Source organism: Lissotriton vulgaris, chromosome 1_2 (genome assembly GCF_964263255.1).
Source record: "Lissotriton vulgaris chromosome 1_2, aLisVul1.2, whole genome shotgun sequence".
NCBI classification, from domain to species: Eukaryota; Metazoa; Chordata; class Amphibia; order Caudata; family Salamandridae; genus Lissotriton; species Lissotriton vulgaris.
Window position 1 is genome coordinate 57,373,794 of NC_141686.1, and position 26,979 is coordinate 57,400,772.

The window sequence follows — 26,979 nt, forward strand, 5'->3', positions numbered from 1 at the left end:
CGCTTTGTTTTATCTGCCTCATAATCGCATCGCAATTTTTGTGTGCAAGACTACAATTATTTCAATACATGTATTGAAAACTTTCTTCGTATAAGATCTGTTTACACAATTCCCTTGTAGGATCAGAGTGTCATGATCAGGATTGCCAAAATCATCTGCCACCCCACGAAGATTAGGGGTTCAGATGAGGCACTGTGAGCTAGCTAAGAATTGGGCCGACATTATCTGATGGTGTAGATCGGCTCAGTCCCTACATTCTGAAGTTCAGTGGCAGTGATGCTGTATGCCAGGAGGTGCCACCATGGAAATGACTGCAGTGCTGTAATAGCCGAAGCATGGTGAGGTAGCGTGGCGGTGACCTGAATGCCAGGAAGGCCCCCCCAGGAAACACTGCTGTGCAGTAGACGCTGTAGCCCTATGTGGTAGCGAGGCAACGACCCCGTATGATAGGAGGGGCCGCCATAGAGTACATCACCATGCTGATCGGACCGGAGCCCCCTATATTAGAGATGGTTACAGGGAGCACCAAGGACTGCCACTTGTTCTTACCCCACCTAACTCCCAACCAGAGAAGTATGGACACAGTGGAAGCGCCTGGGCACCTTTACCAAGGTGAGTGAACCAAGACAGGATTGTCATAGCCAAACCCAGTCAGGAGCAGAGTGAACACTTAACCCACAGGAGGAGCTGCAGAAAGCCCCAGGTCACTTCAAGAGCACGACCGCGAGTGAGAGACTCTGCGCCGGCTGGGTGCAGCTGTCTGGGCATCCTGCGGCCAGCTTACCTGAACTTGGCTGCAGCTGCAGTCAGTTCCCATGGACGTGGCACACTCCGGACCTCCTAATGCTTTACACTGCTGGTGTGGGCAAGACTTGTTTTGAGTAGGCCCGGGCGTAAAATTCTGCCCCACTCGTGTAGTTTGCTGAGTTTTTCCCACTTCACGTAGCGCACAGAGGTCCGAAAAATGCAAGGTTTTTTTTGCCCGCGCTTGCCAACGTTAAGTTGGCAAGTGAGGAAAATCTTACTCCAGACAACCTCCCAGTGAGATTTCTCAATGCTGGCCGTTGCAGATGGCCGCTACCGCTGGCGTTGAGAAACCTTCTGTTCATGTGGAGAAAGCTGCCTCTCAAGTAGAACATCCACTCAAGCAGCAGAAAGGAACAGCGGCCTCTGACGCTGCGCACAGTACCATTCGCACTGATTTTCCAGCGTGGGACAAACACCCCGCTCTAAAAATCAACCTGAACTGCATGACCTAACGGACTCCGACACTTGCGGAACTCCACATAGCGCAATAAAGTTTTTGGGTCACTTTGCGTGTAGCGGAACTCCATGAACTCCGCCCGGGCCTAGTTTTGAGCAACTCTGAGGCTAATTTAGCACAATATTTTTTTAACACTATTGCCTTAAAGTTAGAGACAGAGTGGACTCTTGATACTTGGATTACTACTAGGGCATACCCTTGATGTTATCAGTAGTGAATGGTGTATAACCACAATCGCTAATGCAAGGAGTGAGTGGTACAGGGAAGTTCCAAGGAGACACTAGAGTCCTGACCTCTGGGGAGGGGTGTGTAATTGTTTGTGTATGTCGTATTTTTCCTTTGTGTGGATAGCAGTAGAAATAAAATACTTCACTTGTCATAAAACTGAGTATTTAGCTAGACAATGATTTATTGCTGTTGCTGTGTGCATGTTGAGTTCCGAGCTGTATTCCCTACGCTGTATCCACACCTGCCCCTGAGGGCAGCTTGGACTACTCTGACCACGCAACCCTGAGAGTCAAGTGCAGAAGTGATACTTGGCCCAGTTGCTGAGAATCAATAGTAGGTTTGCCCTAGGACATCAGAAGTAAAAGGTCGCAACCCTCCTGGTTGGGCCCAATAGCCCCTGCGTGCCCAGAGGCCCTCTGAAAGGGGTTCTGACACTTGGTCTTCTACTCTTCCTGTCTAACTGCAATGCTTATGTTTTCCTTCAGTTTTTCCCGATCATTGTCTTACTTCATATTTTAATAATGTACTTGTAAAATAGATTGGATTTTATACATTGGATTTGTATATTTAGTATAGCATCTACTTATATGGATGATGAAATATGTTTTAATTTGCTTAAATTATAGCTAAAGATTTAAAGGACTTCTCTTTTGTTCTCAACAGGAACTTATCACAACACTCTACATTGGATTCCTGGGGCTAATATTCTCTTCATATTTTGTCTATCTTGCTGAAAAGGATGCTGTGGATGAGGAAGGGAAAACTGGATTTTCTAGTTATGCTGATGCCTTGTGGTGGGGTGTGGTGAGTATCTAGTACAAGTATGGCAGGATTTTTTTAATGTTTCCTCGTTACTTGATTTGAAGGATATTATTCTTTAATGTAAATATTAAATACATGCACAGAAAGAGATATACCTGATGGTGCAAAAGAAGGAGAGAATGAAGAAGCAGCTGATTCCAGAAGAAGATACTTTTGCTGCCGATGAGCAAGGAACCCATGCACACACTTTCTGTGCTGTCTCTACACTGTATGCTGGCAAGAACCATACTACATAGTACAAAAGACCATACAGATCAGAGGGGATGTTTCATATGTGTCAGCACCTCTAAAGGATTTGTTGCCTACAGCAAATTTATTGGTAACCTATTGGACACCAGGTCTTCTATCATCTACATCTGTTGTGACTCCAATCTGATAACTGCCGTAGAACAGACTGGTGATCAAGATGTCTGACACACAAACATGTCCCTTTTACCTCAGCACAAATATCAGAGGCCCAACTCTTTCCCTAGATAAGATTGCAGACCTGCTAGCGAGAAACACTTGACATCAGATTTGTCTGCTTATTCTCCATTGCATATGTGAGATTCTTAAGTTTCCTTAGAGTTCACACAATTTACCCATCAACCCAAAATAACCTGATTCCCTTGAAATGTATACAGAAAAAGCTAAAACATAGCCTAAAGTTAAAATATAGAGTCAAAACTAATGCAATCTCAAAGATAAAATACAACAAAATGTATTAAAGAAGTAGATAATAAAAACAATTCATATTTACCTATACAACACAAAATTCTCTAAACATAAAAGTTAAAACTAAAAATACAATTTATTACTCAATGTATTGTGACCTGCACAATACAGAGGACAGACAGAAGATGTAAAACATAAAAATTGTTGAATACAAATGGTACATTCAAAGCTATTTTGCAGTCACACCCATGTTTTATCACAAACAATTTTTATATAAACATGGGAGGAAGAGGCTTGAATTGTACAAAAGATGAGCGTCGACGCGTTTCGGTGGTTCTAGGCGAAAATAGGGTCCACCTTTATCAAGACTATTGTTGAATGTCTGTCGTATTTAGGGGTCTGAGCAGATACCCTCATCTGCGTGGGATATAATAGATATATCGTTGGTGGGTGGTATAGGAAAGTGCGATGGTCTTTTGATTCCTTATACTTTTGGGTCAGGTTCAGTCTCCAGATACGGGAACTCGTTCTCACCGAGTGTAGGTAAAGAAGAGTGTATGCACAGGTTTTCTTACTTGAAACCTTAAGGCTGTGGGGGCTTGTGAAACCTGTTCCAGCGATGGTCCGCAGTACTTTCGGGCAGGGCTCTCTTATTTCAGTAAATGTGGCCGCCACGATGGAGAGGGGAACAAAGGGCCTCCTCTTTCGGATAAATCACGCTCAACCCCATCAACTACATATGTTCAAAGCAGTTATTTAGCTGCTTCACAAGTCTTCAGATAGGATCTCTCACTCTTTGTACACCAGTCTCCTATGTGGCTGTTATGAGTGGCAGGGTGAATCCACAAAAGAATACTACCCCTAGATTGTGTTCCTAAAGGTATCTATAGGGTTAGGGGGAGATGCTTTGCCAATGGGGGCATCTCATAAAATGTTACGGACTGGCCTCACACACTGCCGGGTGTCATGCTTCATTATCGGCTGTCCTCGCCCTCTAAAAACTAGGTTTGATAGAGGGCGGGCATACACCTGGAGACAGGGATGCACTTCTAAATCTAAGTGATGGCCGTGGGGGGAGTAAAAATGTGTATTAAAAACCATTACCCTTGCCCATATCCTAAGTTTATTCAGGGATCAAAGGTATGGTAGGTAAAAAAAGTGGTCGGTGATATGGGACATTAATATCCCTTCACCGTGTATAATGGGTCGACATGTTTCTGCTAAAGTGTCCCCGAAGGGTATGAGCATTCTTCAGGACTAAAAGGGAGGTTATTACCTAGAGTTCCACTTCCCGGCACCTAGTGTCAGAAAAATGGACCTTCTAGTAATGTGTGAAGGGGCTGTGAATTACAAGTACCCCTCTTGGCGTAGTAACCTAATGAGTGACTCTGTAGAAAAAGGAAACAAAAAGGAAAAGAAGCATACACACCAAATTGTGAGTATGAATACAATAGGTACACTGTACCATCCATGCAGCGCCATCCCTATTGCGCACGTGGTTCGGTCTACATGAGACACGTGACATGTACACGTGTATCCTTGAAAACCAAAGAAAAGACAGTTTTTTTACCTTACCCTATAATCTAGCCTACTTGCTCCATGGGAGGGCAGAGGTGGAAGGACCTACTGAGACTTTCTGAAAACAAGAAGTAAAAACGCAATCATGTGTGGTAAAGATTCCAACATCATGATTTTAATCCTGTTGGTTTGTTACAAAGGACTCACAAAGTAGAACTACAAATATTGTGGCCTCCCAGCAGAGTAAAGCACCCAAACACATATATGGCACATACAGCATCATGCTTACTCTTACTGTCTATCTTCAGTGCTTCCAGCAGCTTCCCCTTAGGCATCCTCTCGATCTCCCCGTCATTGGAAACTGATGGGAAGGTTGGAGTCATATATACTGAGCTCAATTGGTTAATTGGTTCAGGTAATGAGTGGTAATTGGAGAGCACAGGTGTGTTTCCTGTGTCCTCCTAGAAGGTGCCTGGCCGCCTGGGGGAGGGCGTATCCTGATTGCTGTGCTTTCATTGGTCTGTGTGCAAAAGAGGTGATGAGTTGTAATTGGAGAGCACAGATGTGTTTCCTGTGTCCTCCTAGAAGGTGCCTGGCTGCCTGGGGGAGGGTGTATCCTGATGGCTGCATTTTCATCGGTCTGTGTGGAAAAGAGGGGTAATGTACTGTGCAGCCTTATCACAATGATTACTTCAGAAAAACCTTAACAAGCACAATTCCTGCAAACCTATAAATTATAGTTGAGCCCAATTGCCATATGCACCCAATTTTAATGTTCGCATATAGAATGAAGCAATTTGCCTACACTTTGAAATGCCTGACAGCCGCCAAGAGCAAGGAAATAAATTCACTGAGGTTTAGGGTCAATCCAATATTAATGGATTATTCATCTCACTTTTACTAGCAAATCAATGGGGGGAGGTTGCATAGATGGTAGCACAGTGATTATTTGATGCTGGGTGATATCTAATTATGCCAGTTCCTTTCAAGACTAAAGAATTTGAGAGTACTAGAAGCAGGGCCAAAGGGCTTCTTCGTGTTAAAGTAGAGAGGAGGTGGTGAAAGGATGAGGGACTAGTAAGAGCTTTTAGGATTTGGGAAGTGTCGCATTAAAAGGGCTAGGATTCAGGGATTGGTAGGGTTAAGGGGTAGTAATGGATTTTAGGTTCAGCGGAGGGTAGCATTAAGAGGTGTTTTATTGTTTTTAGGGTTCCAGGATGGATAAAGTAAAAGGGTAGTAAAAGATTTTTAGGACTGGGAAGGGTAGTAATAAGGGGAACTTACAGGTTTTTAGGTTCAGGTAAGGACAGCATTAATGGATAGTAAGGGGTTTAGGGCTTAGAGACGGTGTAATAGGGCACTAAGTGTTTTTTAGAGTTTATGGTAGGGTACCATTAAAGGTTACCAAGTATTTTAGGATTCAGGAAACAGTTGTAGGGCAGCAGTACAGGAAGGGAGGGGGTTTTAGGTTCAAGGAAAGGTACCTTTAAGTGAAAGTTAGGGTTTTTAGGGTTTGAGGAAATGTAGCACTAAGGTTTAATAAGACGTTTTTAGGTTTCAGTGAAGCATAGCCTTAAATGGTAGAAAGGGGATTGTAAGGTTCAAGGAAGAGGAGTGTTAAAGGGTAATAGGGTTTTTTTTAGGGTTCGGGCAAGAGATGCACTAAGCAAACACTAATGGGTTGTTCAGGGTTTTAAAGGTTTAGGGACTGGAAGCATTAAGGGGACTAAGACGTTAGTTACTAGGGTACAGTTAGCTAAATTGAAGTATGCATGTAGTAAAAATGTCTGGTACACTTGGACAATTTGGGAATTGGCATAAGTAATAGTGGATGTAACATTATTACCTACACATTTTCAACTCATCTTTAATGTAGTCGACATTTTAAAAGTCGACTTTATTACCTACAACCCTGTTCCAGCCACCCCTGTATCTGCCAAGAATTTAACATTAAACTCCTTTGTGTTCTCTAATCCTCCACGATCTATTTCTCTCTCTTTTGCTTTACAGAGCCCATTACAGAAAAATCTGACTCTTTCTCAGACTCATCTCCCCAGTGCTTAAGACTTAAACCTGAGATAAAATAATGCAGTTCTAACATACATTACAACTCACAAAGTGAAAAGGAGGGTGCATGTGTGTCTGTTTCCAAAACGCTCAGTTTGAGACTTTAGAAATTGGTAAATAAGATAAATACAAGAGATGCAATTCAGCAATTATTATGTAAGTATTATTTATTGTATTGGTCTGTGGGTTCCAATCACGGAAAACGAAAATATGAATCCTGATATCACTAAATAAGAGAGTGAGAAGAAGAATCACAGGTTTCATTTGAGTGCAGGCTGTGGATTATAACGATATTTCCTCAACAACTTTGTAAATCTTTTTTTAATCTCTTCTGTCTTTGTGACGGCCATGAATTATGTAAAGTGTTTAAAAAGAAATAATGAGCCGATACTGATTGTTAAACTAGAGTTGAGGTAAAAGAACGCTTCTGCTAAGAAAAACACTTTTAGCAGGCGCATTCTCTCATAAAATAGTTATTAGGAAACATTCTCTTGCAAATACCTTTTTGTGCTTAAAGGTTAATAAACAGGTCAAAGTACAGAATTTGTAAAACATTACCTACTCAAATCCCTCTTCAGACTAAGCAGGTCTGGTCAAAAACCTTTCAGTATTTCTTTGCATAAAAGTTTTATAACAGATCAAAGAAATAAAAATGAATACGAATACAATAGCGTGCATTTAGACTATACTTTTGCTTATGGTTTTAATGAAGGCACTTTGATCTGCACAGGTCGACTTTCTTCAAAAATCTTCCAATTGCCAGATCTTGTATAATGAATTTGTGATGATCACATCGAGACTCCTGTTCCAAAGAATATTTAATTCTTCGTGACTCCCATCTTGGCAGTCATTCGATTACCATGGAGCATCTAAGCCAGTTTGTTATATTACGACTGTGCTTTTAGTCCTGTTTACTGGGAGATTGAAATAGAAGCACACTCGCTGCCCTTCTCAAGAGACCCTAAGGTTCCCTCCCACCTTCCTTGCAGGGCCGGACTGGAAGTAGCGGGCATCGGGGGTTTCGGAGACTGAAAGGATGGGGGCAATTTTGCAGCAGTGGGGGCTGGGTTTGGTACTGGGGGGCAGTTTTGCAGAAGTGCTGCAATATCAACTCCCAGTAACAAAAGTAGCAGTGCGTCATTCTTGCATCCCCCCTCCCCGGGTGGGGGGGAGGAGGACGGGTCCAGCAAAATTGCCAGGGCTGCTTTGGGTTCCTAGTCCGGCACTGCTTCCTCGGAACAGCACAGATCCTTGCAGATGCAACAGTCCAGTGTATTTGTTACTAACATAAATCGACCACATCAAAGCTAGGATGACGACATTTCCATAGTTCTCTTGGACTATTATGAGCTTTGGTTTCTTACAGACATGAGTCATCCCGTTAAGGATGCCTTTTGTCCGTAGTTTTGACCATACTATTAAAATACTGTCTGATTGGACAGCCAGGGATGACGTTCCATGTGTTTCATTGTACAAGCTTCTTCATGTGTGCAGGCAACTGGAGGACCAAATGGGAAGGAGGGGGCGAGCCTGTCCACTCCGTCCTCTAACCCTAACCCCATACAGGGAGCTTGAGTAAGGCATGGTTGGTGGTCTTCAGAGTGCACACACATCTTCCCAATCGAAGACGAGCACTCGATGCAGACCCCTATTAACTTCTAAAAACAGGGCATGCACCTTTGAATTGTGTGACCTCTTTGTCAGAAAATGTATTGCTGGCCGAGAAAAGAATTGTATTAAAAATGTACTTTTCGAATTTCAAGTTTGAGGGTGATTGAAGAGGGTGTTCAGGATGGATGGAGACTGTGAATGTGAATGAAAAATGAATGGATGGATGGATAGATGGATGAATGGATGGATTAAAGAGGACTTGATGACTGAATGGAGAGTGTGCGGATGAATAAAGAGAGTCTTGATGATGGACCCAGAGTTAGTGTTTGAATGAATAAAGAGGGTGTAGCTAGATGTATAGAGAGTGGGATTGAATGAGGAGTGTGGAGAGGGGTCGATGGAGACTGTGCAGTTAAATGAAAAGGGTGTTGATGCTGGATGGAGGGACAGCATTTGCGATGAATACAGAAGGTATCAGTGGGTGGATAGATTGTCGGGGTGAATGAAGAGGGTGTAGATGTTTGGTTGGAGAGCGTGCAGATGAGTGTGTGAAAGATGCTATGTTATGTAGATTTGTAGAGCATAATATCACACAGGAGAGTCTAGCCAAACCTAGGGCCTAGTGGGACTACTGAAAGAGGCAGGTCTTCAGCTTCTTGCTGAATTTTAGAAATGAAGAGAAGGCTCTTATTTGAAATGGCAGGTCAGTCTATGCTGTAGAAGCAATGTAAGAGAGGGCTCGACCGAAAGATCTGGTTTTCTGTAAGAATGGGATGTGTGCAAGTAGGAGTCCAGAGAAGCTGAGATGTCTGGATTGTATGTAAAATCAGATACAATTGTTGAGGTATGCTAGGCCAGTGTTATGATGAGCCTTAAAAGTGTGGGTGAGGAGTTTGAATTGTGATTGTTCATTTATGGGGGGCCAGTGGAGCTCCTTCACGTGTATTGTGATGTGAGTGCAGTGTTGAGAGTGTTTTTGGTTGCCGAGTTCTGAATGAATTGCAGCCTTCTGGTGAGTTTTTTCTTGATCCCTTATAGAGGGTGAACCTATAGTCCAGCTTGCTTGTGACCTAGCACGTAAATGATGGTTTTTCGGGTGTGGATTGGGAGCCATTTGAAAACCTTCAGCATCTTCAGGGTATGGAAGCATGAGGTGATGATGGCCTTAACTTGGGCGGTCATGTTGAGTTTGTTGTTGATGGTGATCCCAAGGTTCTGGGTATGGGTGGTGGAGGTGGGTATCAATCTTAGGTCTGTTGGCCACCAGATGGAGTCCCAATGTGAAGTGCTCTTCCTGCCATCACAATTTCGGTCTTGTCGGTGTTCAGCTTCAGACGGTTCATCTTCATCCAGTGGGCAATTTCATTCATGCAGGCATTGAACTTGATCTGGATACTGAACGTCTTGTCCATGAGGGAGAAAATGAGTTGTGTGATATTGGAATAGGAGAGGACATTGATGTTGTAAGATTGTGTTATGCTGGCTAGATGGAGGATGGATGTGTTGAAGAGTGTTGTGCTCAGTGGAAGGATCCTTGCGGAACTCCGCAGATGAGGTCGCAAGAGTCTGAGATGTTTGGTGACATGCTGACTGACTAGGTCCTTGTAGTCTCGAAGGTACAGATCCATCAGAGTGGGTGTCCTTGGATTCTGATGTTGTGTAGGTGTTGGCTGAGGATGGGGGGAAAAATGCTGCAGAGAGGTTCAAGAGAATGAGAGCTGCCATGGCTCTTCTGTCCAGAGTAAAGCAGATGTTATTCATGGCGGCGATGAGGGCAGTTTCTGTGCTGTGGTTGGATCCGCATGGAACCAGATTGGGTGGTGTTGAGGAGTAGGTGGTGGTTGAAGTGTCTGTTGAAGATTTTCTCACAGACTTTAGCTGAAATTGGTAGCAGTACGATTGGTCTGTCGTTGGTGAACATTGACAGGTCTGCAGAGGGTTTCTCCATGAATGGGTGAAGGGTTACATGTTTCCAAGCATCTGGGAAGGTCATGGTAGAGGTGGAGGCATTCAGAATAGGTATTTGCATTGCACTGGGGCATGGGGTTTGATGAGGCCCCTGACTGGATGGACTTTATGATGGCGGCAGTTTTTTATGGGTCACGTTGTTCCCATTGGTTCTTTGGATAAGATTGGAAGGTGTTTGGTGAGATCTTTTCGGTCCGGTTGGGGTTTGAGGTTGCGGTAAATGGCGGTGATTGTGTTACTGAAGAATTGAGAGAGATTGTTGCAGAGTTCCTGCGATGGGTTGATCGAGCTGGAGACGGCTGCTGATGAGGTGAAATCCTACACGATTACGAAGATTTTTTGGTTTCTGTTAGTAAATGTAAATAAATGTAAATCTAGTACTTGTATAGCGAACGGCTCACCCCATTGGGGTATCCCGGCGCTGGGGACCATTGGGAAAATAAAGCAAGCTATTGGCCAGAAGTCCACCAGAGTGGCACGGTAGGTGATCCAGATCATTTGGTGGCAGCATCTCAAGATAGATTTGAATGTGGTCATGTCTGTTTTGTCCTGACTCATTCTCTATTTGTGCTCCAGTAGTTTACAGTGGCATTTCATCAGTCTGAGTTTCTTTATGTGCCATCTGTCCTGAGGTCTAGATGTTGTTGTATTTCTGTGTTTGAAGGGGGGGGCAAGGAGTCAGCGTAGAATGTGATCCAATTGTTGGAACTCTTGATGGCTTTGATGATGGATGAAGTGATAATGTTTGTAATTAATTATTAGGGTATAGGCGGTGGGTGGATGGAGAGTGGTGGGTGAATGAATATGGTCTAGATGGGTAGATGGGGAGTGCAGACGAATGAAGGTGTATATGGTAGATTGTTACACAGTGTTGGGATATATGAAGAGGATGTGGGTGGGAGGGTGGGCGGAGAGGGTAGGATGAACAAAATAGGTGTATCGATGGGTGGATGAATGGTTGAAGAGGGTGTGGCTGAGTGGAGGAGCGAGTGGATAGATAGATGGATCTGGGTGGTTGGATGGATAGATCTTGATATGTGGATGGATAGCAAAATGGGTGCTTAGATGAACTAATGGCTCTTGGTGTTTACATGGATGAATCTATAGATGGATGAGTGATAGGATGAAAAGATATGTACAATGTCTTCATGCATGCTGCCCACACTGTGAGCAATGTGTGTTAACCTTATTACATGAGCTGCAGCTTCCTGTATGTGTCAGTAATAAAGTGGTTCTGGCTTGGACTTTGAGATAAATAAGCTGCTGCTACCCATAGACACCAGAAGACGTGTGAGAAACACCAGAGGTCCTTTGAAAGCCTTGGAGGTTTGCAGGTTTGCAGCCTAACGCTTCTCCTGATACAATCCAAGTTAGCATTTGACAAGCCTATCATCCAGCCAGTGGTAAAGTAATACCGTGATACCATAATAGTATAGGGGTCTTGAGGCACACAATCCATATAGACCACTCCCCTTCCCTGCAAGGGCTTCTGTACTTTGCTCCACAGCCTTCTTAAGAAAGAATTATTTTTAAATAAATCTCAAATCATCAGAGAGGAAGACATCCACAGACTGCATTGTGTTAAAAAATATTTTTTAGCTCACTGGCTGCCGGGATTACTTTCTGGTAGCCAGTGTAGCTCTCTTGAAGGGCTTCCTGAGATAGGGTGGCCACCTGTCCATTAATTACACTGACTACCTCTAAACTGAGCCTATTGGCTACTGATCTGTGTGTCTTGCTGCACTTTGCCACATGTGATGGTCTGTTAAGCAGTAGGTGATGGTGCACTTTGCTGCAGGTTCTGGTGCACAGTTCTCTGGGTGGTGGTGCAGTGTGTCTTATTTTGTAGTTGAATGTTATGTGGGTGGCGGTGCACAGTTGTGTGAGTGGTAGCACCCTCTGCCATATGTGACGATTGTGTGATAGCTGCCCCTTATGTCAGCTGTCAAATTTTGCATATGTTTGCTAGTTTTTATTTAGTAAATAAGTCCAGTTCCATAAGAATATTTGCTCAATACTGCCTTGCATAATACAACTCATTTACATAAAAAGCCTTGTGGCGGCAGTTTATTCACTTACTGTTACATTATTGCTTCACTTCCACTAATGTGTCTGTAAAATTGGCCTTTTGTCCTGAATTTTTACAGTCCATGCACAAATTGTGCCTCTGTGGCAAGTGGTCAGCCACATCAAAGCATGAGGTGGCAGGGGCAGATGTCAGTACAAAGGTTGGGTCTAATTTTGACACGCTGGCTTTGGTCGAAATGCCGGCACTGGAATTGAACGCGTGCACTGAAATCAGAACACCGAAGTTGCCGATTCATCCACCTTGATTCAGTCAAGTTTGAGCACGACGGCATCCCTCATCAGATTGTGATGTAATCACTTAGAGTTACCCTGCGCAATCACCGGCTGGGATTGCCCCAACGGACACACCCCTGGTGTGTAACGAGCCTACACTTCACTAAGGCCTCCCCATCACGCATCACGATGAGAGTGACCTAGCCCCTCTGAACCAGGTTGTACTCCCACACCCCGCCCCTGTCCTGATGAAAACCTGCACGGCCGAGGCTTGCAATTACCACTGAGCCCTAAGCCGGGTCGAACCGTTGACGCCCTTGGAAAGGCCTAGACCCCTCATGTTGTGACCCATATCGTGTCAAAGGAATTTAATTCTGTATCTGTATGAATTAGACAAACACAACCATATTTACCATAAATGTGGCTAGGCCTACTAGGACGGTGATTTCCAACCAGTCCCATTGTGATAAATTATGTAAAGTGCCTTTCATTTCACATCTATTCTCCCTTCTCACCGATTCACACTTGGCACTACTCTCCTATGCACGTTCCCCCCTTGGAGCAACGTTCTCTGTCTGAGAATACTGCATAACTATAATTGTAATCGACATATCACCAGCTAAAACGAAGTATAATAAATTGCATGGTGAATCAGGTTTGGTTTGTTGCATTTTGTACATTTGATTTATGAACAATCAACTAAGGATCGTGAGCTCTACAATTAATTTTTCTTTTTAGCTCTACTACCGATTAATAAATCATAAACTTGAAGGATTAATGATTCATATCTTATCTAAATCAGGTTAGGACCGCTGTTTTCTATATCATGTTGCACTCAGGTCCAGGACCTTAACTGGGTAAACCACATTTTTAGGTTTAGCCTCGCTGAAGGCTGCGCTTAGCGCAGCTTTTCGGCGCAGGCGAAATCTAATGTTAGAAAAGAGTGTGGCTTGAATCCGCCCCTCTGTTCCATTGGCTAGCTCCATAAATGGAGGCTAGCCATTGGAACAGAGATCTGTCCGTCATGGCCGGACCAGGTTCGTGGGCGTTCCTGTGATTTCTTCCCTCCGCAACGTCATGCGGCCGTGGGCGGGGTTTGTGTCCCGCAGAATGTGGGAGTCCCGCTGCAGTTATTTAGCACGTCATGTGGCTGTGGGCGGATGTTATTTATTTTTTTTCGACGCCATGTTTTGATCATTTGCCGGATCAATGTCCAGGTGAGTGCGCCCCCCTCCCGCTGCCCGTTTCCACCCCCCCGCTGTCCGTGTGCCCGCCCGCCCCCACTCCCGCTGTCCGTGTGCCCGCCCCCCCTCCCGCTGTCCGTGTGCCCGCCCATCCCGCTCCCGCTGTCTGTGTGCCCGCCCGCCCCCCTCCCGCTGTCCGTGTGACCAGTTTAAAGAGACCTAGAAAAAAACGATTCTGTCCAGTGTTCCGTGTGCCTGCCCGCCCCCCTCCCGATGTCCGTGAGCCCGTTACCCCGCACCCCCTCCCGCTGTCCGTGTTAGTAGTAGTCCGTGTTGTGATTGTACAAGTGCCTTTTCGAAAATACGCAAACAATGTTATTTTTCCAGGACTGAGGAGTGACCCGAGTTTGGGGCAAATACAAGTTAAAGAAACTGACCGAGGAAGGTATATAGGGCGATCCAGGAAGGATGTTAGAGGAAGGGCGGGGCTAGACCATCAGGGGTCATACAGCCAGGAAAGTGGGTTCACCAGCAGGGGGTTTAAAGACTGTAGAGTGGTCTCTTCCATTGTGTTTTGTTTTTATTCTTTGGTCAGAGCAGATTACATCTGGGCCCCTAACTCCACATGAGTAAGTGAATTCACTGGCTTCAAAGGCAATACAGTAGCATTTCAAAAGATAGGCAACAAAATTGTTACAATGGGTAATGAAGGTAGCGGAACTGTTTTGCAGTAAAAAGAATTAGTAGTGGCACGCGGTTTAAGGGGCCTTTGTTCCTTTCAGTGTTTGAACTTTCTGAAATCCACGAAGGACAGTGGGGGACATGGAGTTTACAGTTAGATGTTGCTGTTCTGTTGTATTATAGTGAGAGGTGGAATTAAAATTGTGGCGCCGATGTCATGCTTTCCTGCAAGAGTTTGCATTTGAAGTGTTTTTAAGTCCCCCTTGCTCTGCATGTGGGCCGCAAACTCTTAATATACCCACATTCGTGCACAAGCTGCAATAAGGGGCTATTCTAGTGCGAGGGATAGCAGTGGTCGCAAGGTGAGGCGTGCAAGCTGGCCACCAGCATGCCATTGTACGTGAGTCACAAGATGGTTCTCATGTGCAATAGTGGTCCGGTTTACACTACGTGATTTACTTGTGCCCTTGTTACACTAAGGTACACACGTTGTGCCAGGAATAAAGAGGTGTACTTGTGTATGGTTACCAACGTGCCGTTTTTGCGCCAGTCACACAGTGCTTGGTTTGTTGTGCCAGGGTTACAAAAAGGAGCCCTTATGCCATGGCTACAATAATCGCCTGGGTAATATTCAGCAATGCATTTGGGGTGTCAGGATTAAATGGTTTGAATGAACGATGCCATCGTTGTGCCAGGGTTGGACGACTCAGTGTGGTGCAGGGTTTTAGTGAGTGGTGATCTATTTGTGCCAGGATGAGTGAATGATGCGATTGCTGTGCTGGGACACAGCGGAGTGCCATGTTGTGTTCGAGTTGGTGAACGGTGCAGTCATTGCAGCGAGTGGTGCAGTGGCTGCGTCGGGATCGCAGGGAATTTGATCGCCATGATAGGTTTATTTATAGAAAATACCAAGGCCGTTGTGCCAGGTGCATGATTTGCTCCAGGTTTAGTGAATGGTGCAATCTATGTCCCGGGGCTGTGATGAAGGCCACAATTGCCAGTGTTAATGAGACTTCCAGTAGCTGCGTCAAGCACCAGTGCATGGTCCAGTCGTCATGTCTGGCTTACAGTGAGCGGTGCAAGGGCTACAGTGAAGCGTTCATCCTGCAAGGGTTTCAGCGAATCGTACTATCATTGTGCAAGTGCAATATTTTTCCCTTCGTTACCGTGAACATCACTAGGACGGATTGACACCTTGGTGGGTAGGTGTCATACACCTTAGGAGCACCCTAGCCATAGTTGCTTTTTTCAAACTACTTTTGTCCATATTACAATTGGTTTAACTCTGTGATGTGTGGTTAAATAGTAGCAAACCCATTCGCCCATTTCTGTCACCGTGAACATCACGATCGCCGTCGGATACAATGTCTGTTCCAGGTGTACCGTGAGGTGCCATGATTTTGCCGGGATTCCAGTGGATGCTGCAGCCACTAGGCAAGCGTTCCAGTGAAGTGTCGGTCAGTTTTTTACAATGAGCGGCGCCAACTTCGTGCAATGGAACCCACTAGTGCGTGCTGCATTGTTGCAACCAACTTCCTTCTGGTTCTCGGTTTCCTCTTTAATGGGATTCCCTGCCCCCTCTGTCCAGCCCATTATCAAACATAATGTAAGCAATTACGGAGTCCTCTGCTCAAGGACCAGAAAAAAAACCTCATTACACTTGGTTTCCAGAGAACGTCAATGCACTCTCCCCCACCCTGCCCCCACCACCCACTGTGGTCCCTTCATTGCCCTGTAATTGGAAAAACCATGTAGTGCACAGATTGGGGCCACTAAACACCCCAAAACTCGGTGCTCTGCTGTCTTGCACTGCATTACTTTGCATACTTCACATTGTTGCTCCATCCTTGTAACTTCTGTTTGAAATTCATTCCAGAAAGTTCTCAGCACTTAAAGATCAGTACGAGAGCCATCTCCATGCCATGGTGCTGGGAGAGGCCTCTGTAGACACTTGCAGTTATTGCACCAATTGGAGGCTTTTTGTGTCGCACATCCTTATGTTGAAGAAGCACCGGGGGTCTCTATTTCCTGAACAATGATCCTCACGGCCCATTACGTCCAGTGTTTGCTTTCTTTTAAGGGGCCAACCAGTGTAGAGAAAGTTCTTAGTCGTATCTTACATCTGTAGCAATCATCAGCAGACATTCTAGAATGTTCATGTTTGAGGTCAACTGACGTTTTGAGACCTATTGTGACCTCATTCAGCTGATGATCTCTTTAAAAGGTATGCCTAGATCCTACTATGCCCTGGGATTCCCACAAAAGGCACAAGTATGACTGTGCCCCAGGCCAGTCAGCCTTTCTTGACCATATTCCGATTTTGTTGGCCTGTTTATCTTTAATGAGTTTGTGATTTGAAAGGTCACTGCCTTTACAGTGCTTGCTGAGTGGGTAAAGAACTAGTCACATCACATATACTGTTCACTTTAATGTGGCTGATCTGCGCAGACTCTATTGTTTTTAAGTTTCTGAAAGTCATAACTCTTTTCTATGACATCACAACAGTTGATACAACTGGTTATCAACTATTATGTGATGTCATAAAGGCCTTCTATGTCAGGTGACTGGGCTCTGAGAGCATGCAGCTGCTTTGACTGAGAGCAGAAAGCACAGCTGCATGGGAGGGAGGGGGGGGGCAGGGAAAGACGGGGAAGGTAGTGGGCTTTGGTGAAGGATAGCAGGTAAGATATTTCACATTTGCGTCCAGGAGGAGGGGGCATGTTATTTATAGCTCTCCCATTATCTTCTGCCCCTGCGCAGTATTTGAAGGTAGGTCATTTTGGGGGCCGTACATACCATTATAGAAGGGTAAAAAGTGAATTATGGGAATGTTTTTCACCTCTGGGTTCTGAGTGACAATGGACAGCTAAAAGCTTCTCTTGTCTGTTTCACATCGCTTAGAAATCCTGTCACTCAGAACCTTTCAGTCATTCACCGTCACCCATCTATAATTCTATTTCTGGCAGCAAAAATGTAAAGATTAGCCTAGTCCTAGCACAATGTGCCATCCTGAAAATATAATCGTGTAACCGTATCAGGAGCCGTAATGTCTGCGGCAAGGGCCCCAGGTGGCCCTAATGTGAAACACGTGGGAGCCTTTAGGGACGAATGTTTTACCGGGACCGCGCCAGAACGTGTATGTGGCCGAGGATAAGGGTTAATCAGGACCCTCTACTATAACCGCTCATGTGCCTCCACCTCCCTGCTAACACACCAGCAAGTGCCTACTATCACTTGTCCTGCAATTATCGGGACATGTGCTTTGGTCGCAGACGGCATGCGGTATTTTTAGCTCTTCCGATTGAGGAACTATTGAGTGCCTGTCTTTTGTGGCGAGGCTAAGAGGAAGTGGGAATCTGGGCGGCAGTGTGACATATAAGCAATAAGGATGTTTCCGAGTTTTTTCTAGCCTCGTTGCACCTTTCATTCCATAGTTCTATTACCCTCTCTCCCTTCCTCTCTTCTGTTTTTTACAATGTCTCCTAGCTCTTTATTAACCTCTCTCCGCCCTTCCTTCCCTCCTTCTCTATCACTCCCCTTCCCGCTCTTTATTTTCCCTCTCTCCCCCCTCCTCCGCCGCCCCCTCCTCTCCCCGGAGTGGCTCTGGTTTTAAAGTGCTGATACTAATCGGATTAGTGCTGAGTTGTTGTCAGAGCAGCCCTTGGTGCGGCCTGAGGGGACGTGTGCCCTGGTCCTGTGCAGGCCTCAAGCTGTTCAAGATGCAGAGAGCTCAATGGGTTAATGCCCGCGCCGCAGAAACTTCTACATAGCATGCTAGACACAGGATCACTTCCCAGGTACGCCTCTCTGCCTCTCATCCTTCTGAAGTCGGCAAACTGAGCCTGTTACATGGAGTGACCGGAACACCTGCTATTTACAGTGCTTAGAAGCAGCAGGAGAGCGGTTTTGAGCACTATTTAGAAAGTTCTTATTTTGCAGGGGAATCCCTCAAGTAATTTAAAGTTAGACAAGAGCAACAGGTAACTATGAGGTCCAGTACCCGCCTCTACTGCGGACACTGGAGCCTGGAAACCCCGGGACGATAATGCGGGTGTAACTCAAACCGCACAACCGGCCTGCCACTAAACATTTGGAACAGTCTCTTAAACTGTGCTTGCGGGTGCACGCCACGGAGCACTTCTGGCAACTTAGTTATCGAGCGCCTGTTCAGCTGAATGCCTCTAGGCGCTAGCCAGGTCGTAGTTAGCGGGATACCCATTTCAATGACAACCATTTTTCCAGACAGCGACGTTTGCAGGCTGCATGTGTGTGGCCACTGTGACTCTTGACACATGGGTCGGCACTCTGCGCTCCTGCCCCACGTCAACCAACATTTACAAGATGGCGACTGGTGAAATCTCCGGACACACCTAAAGAGCGAGTAATGGGAAGGCTGGACTTAATTTTGACCATTGGTAACAACTAGGCCCGGCCGACATTTTAACAACAGCATTGTCATTTCAGGAATTGGTATGAAATTCCCAAAATTACGCCAGATCACATAATTATTACGCTGCAGTTCGCAACACCATTATAGCGAGAGTGCGTAAAAACAATGAGAACAACCAGAGCGTCAGCAGCTATTTTGACAATTGTGTTCTGCGCTGGAATCATTTTGCGCTAAAAATAAAGCGTTAAATGGCGGGTCCCTATTTTATGTAATTAAGTGTAACATTATATAATTTTCTTGAAAATCGGTGTAGTTACTCAAAAGCAGCAACTTTGTCATGGCCCTGCCCCATTTGCAAGAGATTAAGCTATTGGCATTGTAAATGACAATGCCATTTATTTATTTATTTTCAAAACCAACACATAAATAAAAATGTTGTCATTTACAATGCCAATAGCTCAAACTTTTCAAAAGGCGAAACCATTGCATTGTAAATGCTTGTTTTAAATGGGGGATGTTGCTGAGGCATAGCATAACTATTCTCAGGTATAAGCGGCCTGGCACGAGACAACAATGATCTGTGAAGAAACCAGCAAGTGGAGGAGTGAGAACCAGCTGACATGCTAAACACGTCACTTCCTCTCTCAATAGCAATAGCAGACTAATAGTGCTCTGAAGTAGAAGTCATGCTGTGCAGTATAGGGCCCTTAAATATGAATACATTATTTGCTTTCCCCACGACTTTCCCCGCTCAATGTATGTGCTGCCAATTCTTAACCTGTTTTTGTCTTGGCCTGTTTAGCTACAGCTGCCATCTCGTCTTTTCTATCGCTTTAGGGCGCTGATAAAATTTAAACCCGCTTTGTCGTATACCAGGTGTTCAGTTCGGTTTTTTCACTAACAATTTCTTCTTGTTTTATACAGCACTTGCGCTACTATCTTACTGTAGCCAAAATTAAATTGTAGCATATTAATTGACCTCGGCAGGATGAAAGTTTTAAGAAAACCTGCCTGGTTTCAAATGTGATGCATTCCCATCAGTTAGGCGTGTCGCCCCACAAACAACTGGAAAGGCGGGAAATTCAATCTAGAATTTGAACCTCAACTCTAGAATCCCGTCACAGGTCGATTAGACCTTTGTACCTGTCATAGAGTGTAGAAGGCAATCTTTTTCAACAAATCAATTCGGATCACTTCCATTTCCTTCCCCAAAGAACCACTGACAAAAGGTCAAGTTTGAAGATTTATTATAAAGCCAAAAGCAGTTGTGTATATAAACACCTCAGTAAAAGGTTCAACAAATACACAGGTACTAATACAAACATAATCCTACGGAAAAGTCTCAAACGACTGAGAAACAGCACTAATATGATTTCCAGAACCACTAAGCTTGCAATAATTGCTATGATCTGGGTCCTGGTAGGCATAGAAGAAAAGAAGAAATACATCAGGATAAGTCTATCCCTACACTATACTAAGTGTCATCCCTACAACCGGATCTTCCCTAACAAAAAGGTGTCAGCCGTGGTGACTTCCAAAGAAGTTCACTCACTCAGTTCGGACTTAGCATCTTGAGTTCATCTCGCGCAGCAGCTCTCTGCCTACCCAGCATCTTTCTTCGCCCTTGTGCGCTTCTACTCTGCTCTCTTCCCGGGGTGCTGTCCCTAATACGAAATCCACAATTCAGTTGACACGCCCCAAGAGACGCCCTCCTTGGAGAGTTGGATTTCAAAGGGTCGTCATCTTGATGTCTTCATCCTTGTTCGTTGAAAAACGGCCTTGGGTCTCACAGTCGTCTCCTCTTGAAGTTGCTTCCCTAAAATTCCACATCCACTCCTCCAGGTCTACAAATATTTTCCTAACTTTCACATACAATGGGCCCTTCTTTACTATCTCTGGCTAACCTTGCACCTGCAAAGGAACGCACATAAATTGGTTCAGGACAATATGCTACTTGCAATTAATTCTTTAAGGCAACCTTCTAGGAAAGGGGGCAGTTCCATGATTTAAGCTAGCAGTCACATTCCTGACTCGGCCTACACAACCCGTTATCCCCACCTGGGCCTCTGCACGTTTCGAGATGTCACCCCCTAACTTTGGCAAACAGTTTTACTCATTAGGCCTGCATCATTATAAAAAAAAGGAAAATAATACATTTCCCAACTAAACACTTCTATGTCGTTTACATGAATACAATAATGAATTACTAAGCATACATTGTAATACATGATGTTTCTTTAAACACACTTTAACTGGACTAACATTAATTTCACAAATACATTTCTAGATTACACGACATTAATACTACGAGAAACACGTTATATTGCAGCTGGGGGAAATTCTGATACATGCGTTCATAGCTTTGTGTCACACTTAAACATGATTATAAACCCCTATATATGCGGGTGCGGATTACTTGTGAATATGATGCACCCCTACGATTTCTAACACAGTTTTGCGCTCTCTCACAACACACCATCAGACTTGTAAATTCTGGCTACTGAAGTTCATTAAAGGTAAATTTACTTCACAAACATTCACAGTGCGTGTGTTCAAACTAAATTCGATTTTACTAATCGGAGCTCATCCGTCCTACAGACAGCCACGGCCTGTGGAGGGAGTTTCGGTGGGGTGGAGAGGCGGGGCGGGGGAGGGGCAGGCGGGGGGGGGTGCTAAAAACTGGAGTATGGATAATTCGAGGTAAGTAAACAATTTAATTAATAAAACGAATTTCGTAGCGCGCCCTGCATCGCAAAATGCGATGCAGGGTGCGCTATGAAATTCGTTTTATTTATTAAATTGATTACTTACCTTCAATTATCCATATTCCGGTTTTTAGCACCCCCCACCCTGCCCCTCCTCCGCCCCGCCTCTCCGACCTACCGAAACTCCCTCCACAGGCCGTGGCTGCCTACAGACCTACAGCATTTTAAGGGCCCTGGGCAAAGAAAATTATCAGGACCCCTGTTTAGGTCCAAGCACCCTATCCAATAGTCCATCCACCCTACTTTGTATTTCTCTCCACCCTCCCTTCCTTGTTTCTGACACCCTCCCTCTGGCCCATTCACAATTCCTTCCAGTGGTCTCTCTGTCTTCCGTTCCCTTTTTCTATTCATTCTCGGTCCATTCATCCTCACATGTGGGCACCTGGTCACTCTCTGTCAATCCTCTTTCATTAGTCCATTCGTCCTTTTTTCCTTTTTCCTCCATTTTCCTTTCCTGAGTCCATTCATTTGTTCTTTCCTTGGTTTATTCATTTTTGGCTCATTTATCTTTTCTCCCTTGAGTCTATCCACTCAGCCTTTTAACTGTTATTTGTCTGTTCGCACATGTGCCTCATCTTCTCCCATCAACAGTTGGCTCCATTTTGAATTTTCGCACTTACTTTTGTATCTCTCCACAGTGAGGTCAGGCCTCCAAAAAGGCAGTTTGCAGCTGTTGACAAAATAGATGAACATAAGCCTATAATGAATCTCCATCAATCAGATTCTTGCAGAGTGTGACTACTCACTCGTAAGGGTCTCAAGTCTCTGGGGGTAGCAGATCTAACGAGTGCCATGCGGTTCAGTCGAAGTTCTAGCGGTCCTTCCTGAATTAAGGCATTGACAGTGACTGGCTGAGGTGGAGATACAGGGTGTTCCAAGTCTTTGCAGTGAGGTAGGAGAAGGATCTTCTTCCAGCCGTGGTTTTGCAGATGTGTGGGACAGTGGCCAGGGCCAGCTGTGCAGAGCAGAGGTTTCTGGTGGGGACGTGGAATGCAAGGCAATGGTTAAGGTACGCAGGTTCTTCTACATGTAGGCCTTTGTAGGTGTGGATGAGGAGCTTGAAGGTGATTCTTTTGGTGACTGGGAGCCAGTGGAGGTCTTTCAGGTGACTGAGGATGTTGAGGATGAAAGTACAATACCAGGAGTTCTGCAACAATTGCACTCACAGCACTGGGTCCTCATCTCTCTAATGCTATGGACAGCACAGGGTCTCCAGACCACACGTGTTTGCACCAGTGGTGAACCGGTGTGTCATGGGCCGTAGTGCAAGGAATTAATGGGCCATCTGGCTGATGTCTAGCCTGGCCTGTCTAGCCTGAATCCTAAAGACTCCTCCATTGTCCTATGTCTCACCTTCCGTTACCTGCAAAATCTGTTCGAGAAAGTGATGTAGCAACAACTGTCACAATTTATACACGATAGCCAACTTCTAGACCCAACTCAATTTGGTTTCAGACCTGGACACACCACCGAGACCGCCTCCATTTAGGCCACTGAGGAGATAAGGGCCACATTGGTTAAGGGAGGCACCATAGCCCTTGTTCTACTAGATCTGTCGGCGGCCTTTGATACGGTTCATCATAGGTTTTGGTTGACCATTTAAGGGACAAAGGGATTAAAGGGAAGGCACTTGCGCCCTGTTGAGCTCTTTTCTTGCTGGAAGAGCGCAAACTGTGACTCTTGATCATTTTGTCTCCAAACATTTCCCTGAGCCATGTGGGATCTCACAAGGATCCTCGCTTAGCCCAACGTTGTTCAATGTATATGTTACAGCATTGGCAATTTTGATTAAATCCTTTGAATTAACCCTCACCTTTTATGACGACGACACACAAATTGTGGTGTCAGTCTATAACAACGAAAATAACATTGGCATTAGATTTTATGCCTGCATTCTAGCTATCAGTGAATGGATGAGCAAAGACTGTCTAAAGTTAAATTCTGGAAAAACAGAGGTGATCCTTTTTGGGAAACTCTACTTCTATGGGGTCCCCATCCTGGTGACCGGAGAAATTGGGATCACTTCCCATACCAGTGAGAAAGGCAAAAAAAGTATGTGTTCTTATTGATGACAAGCTGAATTTTGGAAACAGGTCCAATCAGTAATTTCATCCTCATTTTACACCCTAAGGAAGATTTTAAAAATGCTCTTCTATATCCCATTAGATGCACAAAAAAACAGTAATAACAGCTTTAGTTCTGTAAAAACCCGACTATTGAAATGGTTTGTATTTAAATATGCAGAAACAATGTTTTAATTTATTTCAAACTTTGCAAAATGCTTCAGCTAGGCTGAATTTGGGAATTCTCAATTTTAAATCAGTTTTTGTGCAACCCACATGCGACATTGGTTGCCAGATAGCACTGTATCAAGTTTAAGGCCATTGGCATAGCCTATAAGGCACTGCATGAGTTCTGCCCTGAATTTCAGAAGGAGACCTTTAAATGGTATGGGCCTAGCAGACAGCTGAAATCTTCTGGGGTTAAAAAAAACAATGGTCCCTAGTTTCAAAGAGGATGAACTGAGGAGGACGAAGTTTTATAACTGGTAAGACCAAGATGTGGAACCTTCTTCCTGCGCACCTTGGGGCCTTGCCCACCCTAGTATCATTCAGAGATTAGATGAAAACATGGCTTTTTAAAAACTAGTGGTATGATTTCTTGAGCAGTGTGAGCTTCAAGACACCTCAGGGTAATCGGGAGCTTAATAAATCACTTCAACATAACATAACATGCTAGAATTGTAAAATAACCAATAATCAGAGTTTAGAAGGCCCCCTGTGCCATTGCACCTCCTCCACCAATGGAGGCTATGCCACTGATTCACACACCCACAACCAGGCAGGCACACCTGCTCATACATGTACCCACGCATTGACATACACAGCAGCAGACAGACACACATCTACGTCATAAGGACTTGTTCACTCATAGATTCTGACTCACACAGCCTCAGGAGACGGGTAGCTGCAACCCTCTGTCTCCTGAACCCTGCTGAAGCTGAACGTTGGCATGGAGTTGGTGCTCAGAGGAGATGCCCGGGACACAGAGAGAAAGGAGTCCCCTGAAACATGAGGACAGCTGTAGACACGGGAAACGCTTCTGGAAATATAGAGGGCAGGAATGTAAGCCTAATGCTTTGTTGCCATCTCTCTCTCTCTCTCTTCCAGGTCCCACTTTTTAGGAACGTAGTTATCAATGATGTAGCAGGTACAGTGACAACGGAACCCTGGGGTGTGATGAGCCTGCTGTACTCCAGTTGTAGCTCTTTTTAACCACCAAACCAGGTGATCGCGGTCTTCTTTCTTTGCTTGCATTAGGGTCCATACATCTTTGCTATGCCACTTTACCTCTTTCTCTTACTGGCTGGCAATTTAATGCATCAGAAAATGGGGCAATTGGCCCAGCACACATCAGGGTTGAAGGTGAGCCTATTGCTTGCCTTGAGTGTGGGCAAGATTCCTGCCTTTGTCATTGCCTGTCTCTGTGTGTCCTCACACTTGCTTCATACACAGCATGTAAATGTAAATGTAAGGGACATTTCTACCGCGCGGCTTTCACTCCAAGGAGTATCTTGGCGCTCACACAACTCAGGTGGAAGAGTTGGAAGGGAAAGGGGTGTCCTAAGATCTACGCAAACATTAATTACACCAAGGTCCTACAAGTAGCGTCAGGCAAAGAGAAAATCCAGGTTTTTAATGCCTTCCTGAAGGGGGCTTCTTGAGAAAAGAACCGCAAAAAAAGAGGAAGCTTGTTCCAGGCCTTAGTGCCCAGTACAAAAAGGGATTTGCCACCTTTTGTGGCCAGCTTGAAATGAGGGACGGTAAGTTGGTTCTGGCTTGCAGATCTCAGCCAACGCGTTGGATGGTATCTTTTAAACCCGTTGCGTAAATAGGTTGGGCCTCGTTGGTGAAATGCTCTAAAAGTGATTAAAAGAAGTTTAAACAAGATTCTTTTACCTATTGGCAGCCAATGGAGAGTGTTTAGTGCTGCTGAGGCTGATGACTTACGGGGCAGACGCAGTACAAGGCGGGCTGCCGCATTTTGGACCATTTGTAATTTGTGGAGAACAGTTTTATTAGCTCCAACGTATAGTCCATTACAATAGTCCAGCCTAGAACTTATTAAGGCCACTGCGACTGTTTTCCTCGCCGATAGTGGGAGTGGATCAAAAAACTTCCTTAATGCTTTTATGATCTGAAAGCACATGCCTGCTACTGCTACTGCCTGGGGTTTGAAAGATAGTTGGTTGTCAAATTTGATGCCCAGATTGCGGGCGGAAGCAATTGTATTGGGGGGTGCTTCGGCTTCCGCTGGCCAGCACATTGTTGGGGAGAAAAGATTGTGATTCCCTATGGGTAGAATTTCGGTTTTTCCGGCGTTGCACTTTAAATGGTTGTTCGTCATCCATTTAAAGGTTGCTGCAAGACAGTCCTTAAGATCTTCCTCGGCACCTGGCCGCTCCCTATCCAGCACCAGTATAAGTTGAGTGTCGTCAGCGTATGAAATGAAATGTTAGATTAGGCAGCATTCAAGCCGCTCACCCATCCTAACAAGCCCATTGTGTTTCTGTGCAGTGCTTTGCTGTTTTCCTACTTGAGGTATTTCAATCTCTTCATCTCTTATTCTGACACCCTTATTCCTCCCTTTGTTGGGCTACCTCTGTTGTAAACAAATAATTTTAGGCTGGATAGCATCGGGGCTTTAAGTGTGATGGAAAAATGGGGGGGGTAAAAAATGGGTGTGGTCTATGTAATTAAGGGTGTGGGTTAGACACATAAACTAAATGTATCTGATTCCCAGTACAGTACTTTAGAGCACAGCAGGAAACCAGTATGTTGGTTCCCTGCTATGTTTTCTTTTATAGCATCCAGATATATAATGCAACAACTGGCATACACGTAAAACCAGACTGAACTACTGGATTTGTCAATAGTTCTATACTGTGAAAGAAACCAATTACAGCAATGATTTTGTTTCGAATAAATAACATAAAAAATGTTTCAGTTCTGAAACTCAGAGACTGTGAATTAAATATTACTGAGGCCTGCAGAAGGGGTAACGGCCTTCAAAGTGTCTCAATCACTACTGTTATATTCAATGTGTTCCACATGCATGCCCTTTTTCACTCCAAACCTCCTCCATCTATATATCACACACCTCATCTTTCCTCTTCAGCACCCTCTTTTCACTGTCTCGTCAATGCACTTGCTCACATCGCCTTCACTTCACCACCCCCCAAAACACAAAATGCACCCACTCTCCAGTAAGCTCTGCATTTTCTTTTACTTTAGCCTTGTCAAAATTCAGGTATCAGCCGCTACTAATCACGGTTAGTGGGGCGTTGGGGTGAATAATAAAAACTTAAATGCCGCCGGGTGCTGCCACCCCTGCTCTGTCTCCTCTGCACCAACATCATGCGCCCAGCCTCCCAGAAGCCCCTGACCAATCACAACGCTGCGTAAGGCTGTGTAATGCATCCTGTGGAAGATGCAAAGTGCGCGTGACTGTTTGACCGGCCCTCTT

At 44.8% G+C, this 26,979-nt stretch overlaps 1 protein-coding gene across 1 annotated transcript in view; it reads left to right on the plus strand.

The window, feature by feature from the left end:
- The window catches only part of LOC147733911 (potassium voltage-gated channel subfamily KQT member 1-like), a 911,116-nt gene that overhangs the window by 793,193 nt on the left and 90,944 nt on the right, over positions 1–26,979 (plus strand). Inside the window, exon 6 of the mRNA XM_086952463.1 lies at positions 2,156–2,296. Within this exon, the coding sequence (XP_086808589.1) occupies positions 2,156–2,296 (141 nt within the window). The remainder of the gene's footprint in view (positions 1–2,155; positions 2,297–26,979) is intronic.